At 46.6% G+C, this 12884-nt stretch overlaps 2 protein-coding genes across 4 annotated transcripts in view; one reads left to right on the top strand and one right to left on the bottom strand.

Annotated features, from left to right (window-relative positions):
* Window positions 1-196: 196 nt before the first annotated feature.
* RAB19 (RAB19, member RAS oncogene family) lies at window positions 197-10618 on the bottom strand. The gene is made up of 5 exons (XM_029922638.1): window positions 10552-10618; window positions 9815-9952; window positions 7687-7910; window positions 4531-4714; window positions 197-1560 (listed from the first exon to the last, which is right to left on the bottom strand). Exons 3-5 carry the CDS (start codon window positions 7885-7887, stop codon window positions 1292-1294), a joined length of 654 nt encoding a protein of 217 aa, XP_029778498.1. The 5' UTR covers window positions 7888-7910; window positions 9815-9952; window positions 10552-10618; the 3' UTR covers window positions 197-1291.
* A 2143-nt stretch (window positions 10619-12761) lies between these two features.
* Window positions 12762-12884, top strand: part of SLC37A3 (solute carrier family 37 member 3) — a 47758-nt gene continuing 47635 nt past the window's right edge. For all 3 annotated transcript variants that reach the window (XM_029922647.1, XM_029922663.1, XM_029922654.1), the window contains exon 1: window positions 12762-12841. The gene's annotated coding sequence lies outside the window, so the exon portion shown is untranslated. The remainder of the gene's footprint in view (window positions 12842-12884) is intronic.

Raw genomic sequence — 12884 nt, forward strand, 5'->3', positions numbered from 1 at the left:
AGAGAATGAGCAGGGAAGGGGTAAAGAGAGGGAGGGACAGAGGATCTAAAGTGGGCTCTGGGCTGACAGCACGATCATGACCTGAGCTGAAGTCAGACACATAATTGACTAAGCCACCCAGACACCCCTCTAGTAACCACATTTAAAAAGTAAAAAAAAAAAAAAGTGAAACATTAATAATATTTTAAACCCAGTATATCTAAAATATTTCAAAATATAAATATAATCAATATAAAATCATTAAGATACTCCACACTTTATACTAAGTCTTCAAAATCTGGTGTGTATTTTACATGTAGAGATCATCTCCAATTCAAATTAGCCACATGTCAGGTGTTCCTTAGTGACATGTGGCCAGTGGCTGTTTTGTGTTGGTCTCAGCCTGGGGGCAGGGACAAGGTGAGCCACCAGGACCCTTCCTTGTTCAGAGCCATTGCTATGGCTGGCTCTTCCTATGAAACAAGATTATTATGATTGCCTCAGGTGAATTTGACCAAAGAATGTTTATCTCTCACAGGTGCTAGCTAAAGGGTCCATGGTGAACACAGGGACCACACAGTGAGGTCGATAAGGTCTTGAAATTCATCTATGAACCCATTCAATTTCAATTCGGAAGTGAGTTTTTATCCAGCAGATAATCTGGTATTTTAGAGAGGAAATTGTAGGCATTCACACATTCTAGGAGGGTGGTCACATCTGTCTAACTAGCATAAAGTGGGATCCAATTCTGTCTCCATCGTGGGCTCTTGACCATTTGCCAAGACAGTACTGATCTTTACGTCAAAGGTTTTGCCCTCCAAACTAAAGACCTGAGGTGTGAATGTCAGCAGCATTCGGGTTTCTCACCACGGGCTTTTTTCCCATCCTTCCATGTCAGAGCTGCTCTAAACTGCTCTGGAATGTTCTAAACATCCTCTTCCCTCGCTTGGTTATTCTTCCTTCCTTCCTTACCCTCTTTGAGCAAGAAGTAGAATTCAGTAGAAAACGGTTGAAGGGTTGGGCAGACAGAAAATGGAAGGCTGAAAGAGCAGACCCCGCCCTCCTTTCCTGTGCCTTAAGCCCCTAGACGGAGTCCAAGACACAGTGGCGTCCTCTTTTTCAGAGTCCGCAGCAAGGCCTCTGGTGTGAATCGAGGCAACGGTGCTCTCCATCCCTCGGGGAAGAGTTAAGAACCAGGGGCAAGTCTGTACTTTGGTCTAAGATGCTTCTGGCAGACAGTATGGGATCCTTTGGTTTCCATTGGCTTCAGACACCACGCGCCCGGTGGGTGCATCCGGCCTCCAGGGCATATTCAGCACATGCAGTGGGTCTTCTCCTTGGGCCCCTGGACCATGAGAACTGGCCTGGAATCCAGGGCCAGGTTGTTCGGGGTGCTCTCGCCAAATAAGTGCAGGCTGTTGCGGGCGATCAGCTCCCTGGCCATCAGCAAGAACACCTCCTCTATGTTCTTCGACTCCTTAGCAGACGTTTCCAGAACAGCAAGGAGGCCATGCTTCTCCGCCAGCGTGCATGCGTCTTCGAACAGGACGTGCCGTTTGTCCCACATGTCACACTTGTTCCCTGGGCGTGAGAGAAAACAGAGATTCATTCTACTGAGGCACTGAAGTTGTTTTGGTTTTCATTTTTTTAATGAACCTTAAGAGAAACATTTTAGTTCGGCAATATACACAGCACGCACGCATACATTCATAAATAGCCCCTGTGGGCAGATTGACTAAAATGAAGCCACCAATGTATGGAAGCGGCCACTGTCTTCATTCACTGTCAAGTTCTTCAGGAGCTTTGAGAAGGGCTGGAGGGGGGTGTTTCATTGGCAGGGAAGGTGGAGGCTCTGTTCTAAGGAGGGACTGTCATTCCTTCAAAGTCTAAACAATCTAATGACTGTAGCAGAGGGAGTCCTTGGTCTTCTCTTCTTCCTTCAAATCTTGTTTCTTTTTTTTTTTTTATTGTGTTTTAGTTATTGAGACAGAAACAGACCATGAGCAGAGGATGGTCAGAGAGAGGGACACACAGAGTCTGAAGACAGGCTCCAGGCTCTGAGCTAGCTGTCAGCACAGAGCCCAACACAGGGATCGAACCCACGAACTGCAAGATCATGAACCTGAGCCTAAGTCAGACACTTAACCTACTGAGCCACCAGGCACCCCACCTTTCTAGACCCTTTTTTTCTCAATTACCCCTCCCCACCATGAAAACCTTTAAATGCTCTTAAATGTTTTTTAATGCCTTTTTTTTTTAAACGTTTATTCATATTGAGAGATCTCAGACATACACAGAGCATAAGCGGGGAGGGGTAGAGAGGAAGACACAGAATCTGAAGCAGGCTCCAGGCTCTGCTGGACAGCTTTGTTCTGACACAGGGCTGGAACTCATGAACCACAAGAGCATGACCTGACCCAAAGCCTGATGCTTAAACGACTGAGCCACCCAGGCACCCCTGGTTTGTTTGTTTTAATGTTTACTTATTTTGAGAGAGGGAGGGGGACAAAGAATCCCAAGCCCTACCATACCAACTCCGGGTTCAATCTCACAAACGATGAGATCATGATGTAAGCTGAGATCTCACGAGTCTGACGTTTAACCGACTGAGTCACCCAGGTGCCCCTAGACTCACAGGTTGTTGAAGGAGTGCCTTCGGGAAGGCCCAGGTACCTTTCACCCCGTTTCCCCATGGGTAACCTCTTGTGTAAGTATAGCACAACTTCAAATTCAAGAAATGAACACTGGTGCAACCCACAGCTTACTCAGACGTCACCCGTTACACGGTCCCCCACTTTGTGTGTGCCCGCAAGTGTAATTACATGCAATTTCATCACATATAAGCAGCACCGCAGCCAAGATACACATCCTGGTCCCATCCCACGACGTGCTCCTTCGTGCCAACGCTTTCTAACCTTCCATCTCATCTAACCCCCAAGCCTGGCAACCGCTAACCTGCTCTCCATCTCTACAATGTTATTTCAGCAATGTTCTATAGATGGCGCCCTCCAGGATGTCACCTTTAGAGATTGACTTTTTTTCAAGCATAATTCCCTTGAGACCCATCCAAGCAGGTAGTGGTAATTTATCCCTTTTACTGCAGAGTGATAGTTTATGGTATAAATGGACCAGAGTTTAGCCATCCACCCATTTGAAGAAATGGAGTTGATTCTAGTTTTTGGTTAATTATGAGTAGAGTTGCTATGAACATTTGTATATAGATCCCATGAAAATTTAGTATCAAATTTAGACACAGTGCATCTAGCCCTTTGGAGGGACACAAGCTGTTGCAATGTCTAAGGCACTTTTTCCCTACAAGAGGATGCATGAAATAGACCAATTGAGTGGAATAAAAAGCTCAAAAACAAGGGTGCGCCAATCTTTGCACCTTTTACAGAAAGATGGTATCACAGCAGTGGGCAAGGCTGCATTTTTAGGAAATAGCACTGGGGCAATTGGATCATTATATGAAAAATTGCAAATGTGTGGCCCATACCTCTCACCATACACCAGAGTCAGTTGTAGGTGGATGAGAGATCTAAATATAAAAGCCACAATAAATTAAAAGAAAGGAAGGCAGACAGACAGACAACTAGTTTCAAAAGACAGAATATCTTAATGACTTTGATTAGGGGATTTCCTAAATAGGACACAAGGAAACTATAATCACTAAGGAAACTGTTGATGGGTTGAAATTAAGAATGTCTAGGGGCGCCTGGGTAGCTCAATCAGTTAAGGGTCTGACTCTTGATCTCAGCTCACCTCTTTTTTTCCTTTTAATTCATTTTTGAGAGAGACAGACTATGAGTGGGGGAGGGTCGGAGAGAGAGGGAGACAGAATCTGAAGCTGGCTCCAGGCTCTGAGCTGTCACCACAGAGCCTGATGCAGGGCTTGAACTCACAAACCATGAGATCATGACCTGAGCCAAAGTCAGATGGTTAACCGACTGAGCCTCCCAGGCACTGCTCCTAGAAGAAAGATGTGAGAGTTTCTAGGTGGGGGAAGGGATATGGTAGGCGTGGCTGTCACCAAGCTGGGAGTCTGGTCTGTGCCTTGCATCCCTGTCAATTCTGACTACGGTTTGTTGCTAGGATTTGCTAGGACCTTAGCAGGTGTAAGGAGTTCTTCCTGGGTGCAGTCAGTCACATCTGAGTGACTCCCTTGGGGATCTGGAGCCATCTGATGTTGTGAACCTTGGACTACAGAGTATCTCCTCTGTGATCTACACAGATTTGCATCAAGTCAGTATGAAGGGTATGCCTTCGTCTAGAAGCCAGGGCCCCATCCCAGGTCTCCACGAGACACTGCAGGGTGGGCCTTGGAATCTGTATTAGCAAATTCACATCCCATCGCTGACCTCCGTTCACCCCATTCTCAGGTGAATCTGATGGGAAGTTCTGGGCCAAACGCTTTCTGAGGTCCTGTCCACCCCTGCACTCATGATTTCATGTGCCGTTGACATCAGAAACCCCCAAAAACCTGAGCATCAGCAGGGGGCGGGGGCAAGGGGGGCATCCAGAACGAAAAAGCTAAATGCTTTGAAAACATACCAATCAGCATAATGACCAAGTTCGCTGCGCCATATTTTTCTATCTCACGGATCCAGTGAGGAACAGACTCGAAGGTGGGGCGTCGGGTGAGGTCATAGGCAATGATGGCCGCGTGGGCGCTGCGGTAGTAGCTTTGCGTGATGGTCCGGAATCGCTCCTGGCCTGCGGTGTCCCACACTTGCATCTGGAGAGGGGCAGAGAAGGGTTCCCATCACGAGTTCCCACACCTGATGGGAACTTGCTCACCTAAGTTGCCAGAAAAAGGCAGTTTTCTGGGTCTCACTTTGAGATCTCCAAATTTGGTCTGGTGTGGGGTCCAGGAACCAGGGTGTCTGTTTGCTCCCGGGGTAATTTGGATGCGCTTTCAGGTCTGGGAGTCACCACCTACGGGACGCTTAGTCGGAGAGGTGGGTCCAGTGTTTTGGGTTTGGTGTTCTTGATCTTTTTAGCTTCTGTCATCCCTTCATTTAGATTTTGATTTTTATCTTTTGAAACTGTTCGTTGATATCAGTCAAGGTGATAGCATTGGCTGAACTGGTTTGATTTTATTTATTTTTCAAAAAGTTTATTTATCTTCAGGGGAGGCTTCAGCAGAGAAGGAGAAAGAGAATCCCAAGGAGATTCTACAGTCTCTACTCATGAACCGTGAGATCTTGCTCTGAGCCGAAATCAATAGTTGGACACTTAACTGACTGAGTCACCCAGGTGCTCCAACGGTTCTGATTGTAAAGGACCACTCAGCTGTTTATATTTAAGAGTATCCTTGGGAGAGGGGGAAATGTGCGATGGGCATTGAGGAGGGCACTTGTTGGGATGAGCACTGGGTGTTGTATGTAAGCAATAGACCTTGGGAATCTACCCCAAAAACCAAGAGCACACTGTACACACCATATGTTAGCCAATTTAACAATAAATTATATTTTTTAAAAAAGAGTATCCTTCTAATACCTTCGCAGTTATCATCCCAAGCAGGGGCACCCATCGGTACACCCTGCACAATGTCTAGGGGTACCTGTTTGTTCACTCAAACTATTTAGAAAATGTATTATTTAATTATCTTTTTCAAAAAAAATTTTTTTAATTTATTTATTTTTGAGAGACAGAGCATGAAGAGGGGAGGGGCAGAGTGAAAGAGACACAGAATCTGAAGCAGGCTCCAGGCTCTGAGCTAGTGGTCAGCACAGAGCTTAATGCAGGGCTCAAACCCACAAACTGTGAGATCATGACCTGAGCCAAAGCTGGATGCTCAACTGACTGAGCTACCCAGGTGCCCCAACTATATATATATATATATATTTTTTTTTTTTTTTCAGTAAATAAGCACTAAACCCAATGTGGGGCTTGAACTCATGACCCTGAGATCAAGTGTCACATGCTCTACTGACTGAGCCAGCCAAGGGCCCCTATGAGATGTATTTTTTAAAGAAAATTTTGCAAACATGCCCCAAACTAGAGAGAACAAAACAAGAAACCTTCCTATATCCATCATCCAGACTCAATAATTATCAAGATTTCACCACTCTTGCTTTATCCATCTCCTGCTGATTTCTTTGAGATATTCTTTTAAAGTGAATTCCAGACTTCATGTCATTTCATTTGTATCAAAAGCGGACATTTTTGGGCACCTGGGTGACTCAGTTGGTTAAGCATCTGACTCTTGATTTTGCCTCAGATCATGAGCTCACGTTTCGTGAGTTTAGGCTTTGTATAGGGCTCCAAGCTGATGGCCCGGAGCCTTCTTGGGATTCTCTGTCTCCTCTCTCTCAGCCCCTCCCCCCTCATACTCCTCCCCTCCCCCACCTCTCAAAAATAAACAAATAAACATTAAAAATAGTGGACATTTACTTACAGGAGCACAACGCCACAATTACTGCTGGTCAACTTTATAGTAACCTTTGGTATCATCCAATACGTCACCACATTACCATTTTCCTGATTGTCTCCAAAATGTCTTTTTACTTTTTTTATTTAATCAAGATCCCGGACAAGATCATGCTTTACATTTACATTTCCACCAACACTTTCTGATCTTTTCTAATTAAATGGATAAAATATAATATCTCACTGTTATTTGAATTTGCACTTTTTAACATATGAGTAAGGATGGGCACCTTTACATCTTGACATAAATTTCTAAGCTAGTTTTTACTAAATTTGTGAAATGGCATTTGTGTCCAGCTTGTGGGTTGCCTATTTTTTGTACTTAGTTGTTGGTCTTTTTCTTAGATATTTACTGGGGTTCTGTTTTCACATTAAAGAAATTAGCCCTCTGTGAGTCCAATATTTGCAAATATTTAGTTCTAGTTTGTTACGCATCTTTTGACTATATTTGTGGTATTTTTGTGGATGTAGAAATTTGGCCTTTACTTTTATTATTTTCTTTTAATTTTTTAAATGTTTATTTTTTGAGAGAGAAGGGGTGAGAGAGAGACACACACACACACACACACACACACACAGAATCTGAAGCAGGCACGAGGCTCCCAGTGTGGGGTTCGAACCCACAAACCATGAGGTCATGGCCTGAACTGAAGTCAGATGCTTAACTGAGCCACCCAGGTGCCCCATATTATTTTTTAATGGTTTATTTTAGAGAGAGAGAGTGGAGGAGGGAAGAAGGGGAGAGAGAGAGAGAGAGAAAGAGAGAGAGAGAGAGAGAGAGAGAGAGAATCTTAAGCTGACTCCACACTCAGCACTTTGACCTTTATATCATCACATAGAGATGTGTAAACTTGGCCTTTAGATATTTCTGATTGAACAGTCTTTTCCTTTATGGCTTCTGGGTTCTTGTCTTAGAAGGTTGATTTCCAGGGAGCCTGGGTGGGTCAGACTCTTGGTTTCAGCTCAAGTCATGAGCCCAGGGTAATGGGATTGAGCCCCACATTGGACTCTGTGCTCAGCATGGAGCCTGCCTATGATTCTCTCTCTCTCCCTCTGCCCCTCTCCCCTGCTTCTGGGTGCGCTCTCTCTCTCTTTCTCTTAAAAAATTTTTTTAAAAAGGCTGATTTCCCCATTCCACAATAATAAATATTTCAGGTTTTTTTTTCCTGGTACTGAGTTCACGTTTTATACTGAAGTCTTTCATTCCTCAGGCACGTGTTGCAGTGTTCAGAACTCGTGCTAAAGGAGGTAGAGCCAACCCCGTGCCCTTCTGACCTTCACTTTCTTGCCATCGATCTCCAGGGAGCGCACAGTGAAATCCACCCCGATCGTGTTCTGCTGTGTCTCCGTGTAGACCCCAGATTTGAAATGCTGCACCACACACGTCTTCCCTACATTGGAATCCCCAACGAGGATAATCTTGAACAAATAGTCAAAATTCTCATCTGCTGCCCTGGATGAGCTGGAGAACTGCATGGCTCTCGCCACCTGGAACGGACCTGGGAAGAAAAGGAGTTTGGCCTCTCTTTAGTGAGCTAGCAACTGTTCCGTCAGGAGCCAGGGACTTGGGATGCAGGACAGGACAAGGGGTAGGGAGGTTCTTGCTTTCATGGCACTGGCATTTTGGGAGAAGGACATTACTGGTCAGGGACAAGGGAGCAGCCCACACCTGCCCTGGGTGGGGTGACATTACTTTAGAATGAAAAGGTTTTACTGCCATTCTCTGTTGGGCTCAGCACATAAGCAACATGATCAGATGACAGGATCGACTGAAATATTACTCATGAGGCCAAGTGCCCCACACTCCGTCAAGGGCCCAGAGCAGGAAGACGGCAGAGGGAGATGCCTGTGGGGGTGTTCTGCCTGCCATTCATCAGTGGGGGACATGCCTGGATGTCATCCTGTCCCCATTTTGCATGGGGAGCAATGCCTCCGGCTATGGAACCCAAAACAAGGGTGGATGAGATTTGACAGGGAGGTCAGTTTGGGGAAGAGTGACATGGCCTTTTCTTCTGGTTTTCTTGGCCAGGAAATTAGGATTTTGAGACTATTTCAAAATGAAAACAATGTAGGGCACCTGGCTGGCTCAGGTGGTAGAGCACGCACTCCTGATCTCAGGGTCGGGAGTGGAAGTCCTATTTTGGGTGTAAGAGATTACTTAAAAACAAATAAACTTAAAAGAGAAAAAACCCCAAATGAAAACTATGGTCTCCAAGTGTTTATTGCATATTTTACTATAGACTGAAATGAATAACTTAAAGTTTCTAATGAAAGTGTTTCCTAAACTAATTGATTATATCAGAACTATGTGGAGGAGATCATTAAAAATATATATTCCTGGAGCCCCGCCCAGATCTGCTAAATATAAACGTGCACGTGTGCGCGCGCGCGCACACACACACACACACACACACACACACACAGGCACACACACACACACACACACACACACACACACACACACACATACACGGGCACACGCTCCCCACGTGATTCTGATGAGCATCCGGGTTTGGGAAGCGCTGATCCACACAATCCCCCACCTGAAATTTGATTCCCATCTCAGCATTTCTGCCTAAATATCCACCTCTGCTTTACTATCTTCCATCTCAAGGAACTCACTACCTCCTGAAAAAGCCCATTTGGCATGCCCAGCTCTAACTTGCATGGGGTTGAACTCGCTCTCTCTGGGGTTCTCGTCTGTTGGCCCTCGTGCTATACCCGGGCCTGGCAGGTCCCCATTCCACAGGACTGCCGGTCAGTTATTTGAAGCAGCCAGCATGTACCCGAAAGGCTAATATCCCCCCGCCTTTCACCTGTTCTTCACATGATGCTGTGTTGGGTCTCCTCCTCCACCATTTCCTACAAGTACACGAAACCTGATCTCACTGGATGATTAAACTTGACCCGCGTCAAATTGTTCCTGCCTTATGGCCCCCTTCTCCACTTACTTCCAGTTTTAGTTTTAGGTTCGCAAAGGACAAGTCTGTATCATCACACACATTGAAAAGCACACTGATGCACAATCTGCATGTGAAAAGCCTGAGTTTTAAATGGATGAAGAAGGAGCCCGTACCTCTCTTGGACACCTCGGAAATCACCTACGGCTAAATGATCCAGCAGACAAAAGCCAACAATGGAACCGCTTTCTTTTTTTCCTTCTGGCTTTTCAAATAAAGAAGGCAGTTCTACTTCCGGTGTCCTATCGTTGTCACTTGACCTGGAATCTTGCTTCCATGCCCCCCCTTCCCCAAGTAAGTCCCCAGCGTTTCCACAGGAGCCCTCTTCACGGAGGCCCGCGGGCCCCGCAGGGAGGAAGGAGCGGTGCCCCCCATGAGCGGCTCCCCCGGCCCCGCGGATGCCCTCCATCCCGCATCCTGTAACCCCCGCCTTCCTGGGTCACCTGTTGCTTCCCTGGCTAGCTCTCTCGCGAATGCCAGCAGAAATGTTTACTTCTTCTCCGAGCTTTCCTCTTCGGTCCTCCTGTCTCACTGGCGCGGTGGGAGCGGTAGTTCCGTCCCCAGGTGTCAGGTTTGGCGACCTGAGAAAGTGAAAGGAAAGCGCAAGCCCTCCCACCGCACCTGAGCCCGGCGCGCGCCGTTGGGTCCAAAGCGCAAAGGCGAGGTGCTGGCCAGCACCCCCCGCGCCAAGTCAGCCTTCGGGCCAGCATCCGTCCCCTAGCAGAGCCACACGGAAAGGACGGGACGATTAACTCAGCCACTGCCTGTTCAGCCGCCCGGTGCCTTCTCTCTACACGCCTTCTCTTTGCAGCCCTGGCCCCCCACTATTCCTTGGGTCCCTCGTTTGGCAGGGGAGGGGCAGGACAGGCTGTAGGAGAGAAGCCCAACGTCAAGGAGAACACAGATCTGGATCTCGAGTCATTTGATTGTTTTGTGGATCTGAATAACTTTCTGAGGAGCAATCTAGAGAAAGGAGGTGATCCAAAAAGAAGATGAAAAAACAACAACAACAACAAGCAACTTTGAATTTGCACAGGAAGAGCTGGGAAAATATTTTTGTTCCCCCTTCCTCAAAAAGTCCGCCACAGAACAAAGGTTAATTTCTAGGTCTGAGAAAATCTAGACTTTATCAGTCTCCTGCTGGCAGTAGAAGCCGAACGCTGAGGTCAGTTTTCCTTACTTTTTTTTTCCCCTCACAGCTTCTGGAAGAGTCACTGCCTCTCAGATCTTAGAGACTTGGTTTTCTCTGTGATGCAGAAAGCACGGTGTAGGCGGTTAAGCTACTATGTGCAAAACGGAAACATCCAGATTGATAAAATATTTAAATTGGTATAGTGTTTTCAAACTGAAGGCTGGAACCTATTAATGAGTCACGAAATTCTTTTTTGTGGGTTGCAACCAGCGTTTTTACAGAAGAAACTAGGACAAAATTTCAGACTATATCTCATGCAGGATGGCTAGGTACTGTTTTGTGCAATGTTTGGGCCAGCTGTTATTCCTTTCTAAACCTTTTTTTTTAAATATGTCTTTTTTTTAATGTTTTATTTTATTTTTGAGACAGAGAGAGACAGACCATGAGAGGAGGAGAGGCAGAGAGAGAAGGAGACACAGAACCGGAAGCAGGCTCCAGGCTCTGAGCTAGCTGTCAGCACAGAGCCTGATGTGGGGCTCAAACCCACGAATGTGAGATCTGACCTGAGCCGAAGTCGGAGGCTTAACTGACTGAGCCACCCAGGTGCCCCTCTAAACTTTTTTAAATGTTTATTTTTGAGAGAGAGAGACATAGACAGAGGCGAGTGGGGGAGGGGCAGGGAGAAACAGAGAGGCAGACACAGAATCCCAAGCAGGCTCCAGGCTCTGAGCTATCAGTACAGAGCCTGATGTGGGGCTTGAACCCATGAACTATGAGATCATGACCTGGGCCAAAGTCAGTCGCTTAACCAACCGAGCCACCCAGGCTCTCCAAGATTTATTTTTAAGTAATCTCTACACCCAGTGTGGAGCTTGAACTCACAACCCCGAGATCAAGAGCTGAACACTCCACCAAGTGAGCCAGCCAGGGGGCCCTCCACAATATATTTTTAAAACTAAAAGTGCAGTGTTTGTCTGATTTGTTTTTGCTCACCCTGATGTCACATTTTCCCAGCCACATTCTCAGATGACTGGGCACAGAACTACAACTGCCTCGTGTAAAGGCAAATACAAGTTGAAAATAAGAGGTTTAAGTGTCTCTCAGAAGTAAGGGAAGTGAGAAAATAAGGAAGAAATCCCACTTCCACACCGCTCTTTTCTTTCTTTGTCCTTTTCAAACAGATGTTTTAGCTTCATAACAGCTAAATAGCCTCTGGTCACTCTCGTATCAGGAACCTTCCCAGGACCTGGGAGCCATCTTTTGAAATACAGACATCCAGGGAGATAGGGCTCTCGTTTCCTAGTTTCTGGGAGGCTAAAAGCCTAACTTCTGCGGGTGCCTTGCTCCAGTTCGCAGCGCTATCTCTTGCCCTAAAGATAGGAGAGGTTTGTTTCTCCTTCGGAAAAGCCAGTTCAGGGAGTCTCCCCAGTTACCCTGATAAAGTCTGGGCCAACTATACGTGGCAAAAGTTCCTGTCAAGTCTTCTCAGTTGAGGGCTAGTGATTGTTTATCTTGAGAACATGCAGGTAAGGGGTTGAATCTACTTGTCTGCACCCGGGAGAGACTCCTTTCTGTCTTGGCAATCTGTTGGCTCATGGCTCGTGATGAGCATCACATTCTGGCTTAACGTTTATCCAGTAGTAAAACTGCTTTCTTTCTCTATCTTTGTGGAGAAATTCTCTTGGTTGAGAGATTAAAAAAAAATATATATATATGTATATATATATATTTCAACAGGTGAAAGAGCCCAGAAGGCTAGAAGGCTCCAATTGTAAGTTCTGCCTCCTAAGGCCTTTAATTTTGGCTTGAGGCCGTCAGGATTTTAATACTCATTTATTTGTTTGGGTGGGTGGGGTGGAGTGCAGAAGGTGAATGGGTAGGGGCAGATTAATGGCCCTGCCTGCTTGGGACACTGCCTTTAATTAATTTAAAAATCTAAAGCTTATGCCTTTATGGCTGGTCAGCAGCAAACTTAGCAGCACGTTACTTTCTATAAAAACAAAGAGCAGAAGAAATTTTCCTAAAAAAAAGGTCACCTCTATAGCAATTCTGCCCAGACTATATGTTATCTCTCAAACTGTCTTCTTCCAGTTTACACTCCTGGCCCTCATCCATTCCCCAGCCCCACAGCCAGGTTCCCCGAGGCCTCCGCCTCCTTTCTCTTCCTTTCCGCGCCACCTAGGCGTCCCGCAGGTGAGGCGGCGCGGTCGGACTACAACTCCCAGCATGCCTCCGGGAGGGGCGGGTCACGTGAGCGTCCGGAAACCCTGGCCGCCCTGCCGCGGGGTGAGGTGGCGGCGGGGGCGACGCGCTGCGGGCAGCGGAGCAGAGCGAGCGGGTCGGTGGGCCGCAGCGCGGGGAGTACGGCGCGGGCATCGGGG

The sequence above is a fragment of the Suricata suricatta genome, chromosome 2 (assembly GCF_006229205.1).
Source record: "Suricata suricatta isolate VVHF042 chromosome 2, meerkat_22Aug2017_6uvM2_HiC, whole genome shotgun sequence".
In the NCBI taxonomy this organism is placed as follows: domain Eukaryota; kingdom Metazoa; phylum Chordata; class Mammalia; order Carnivora; family Herpestidae; genus Suricata; species Suricata suricatta.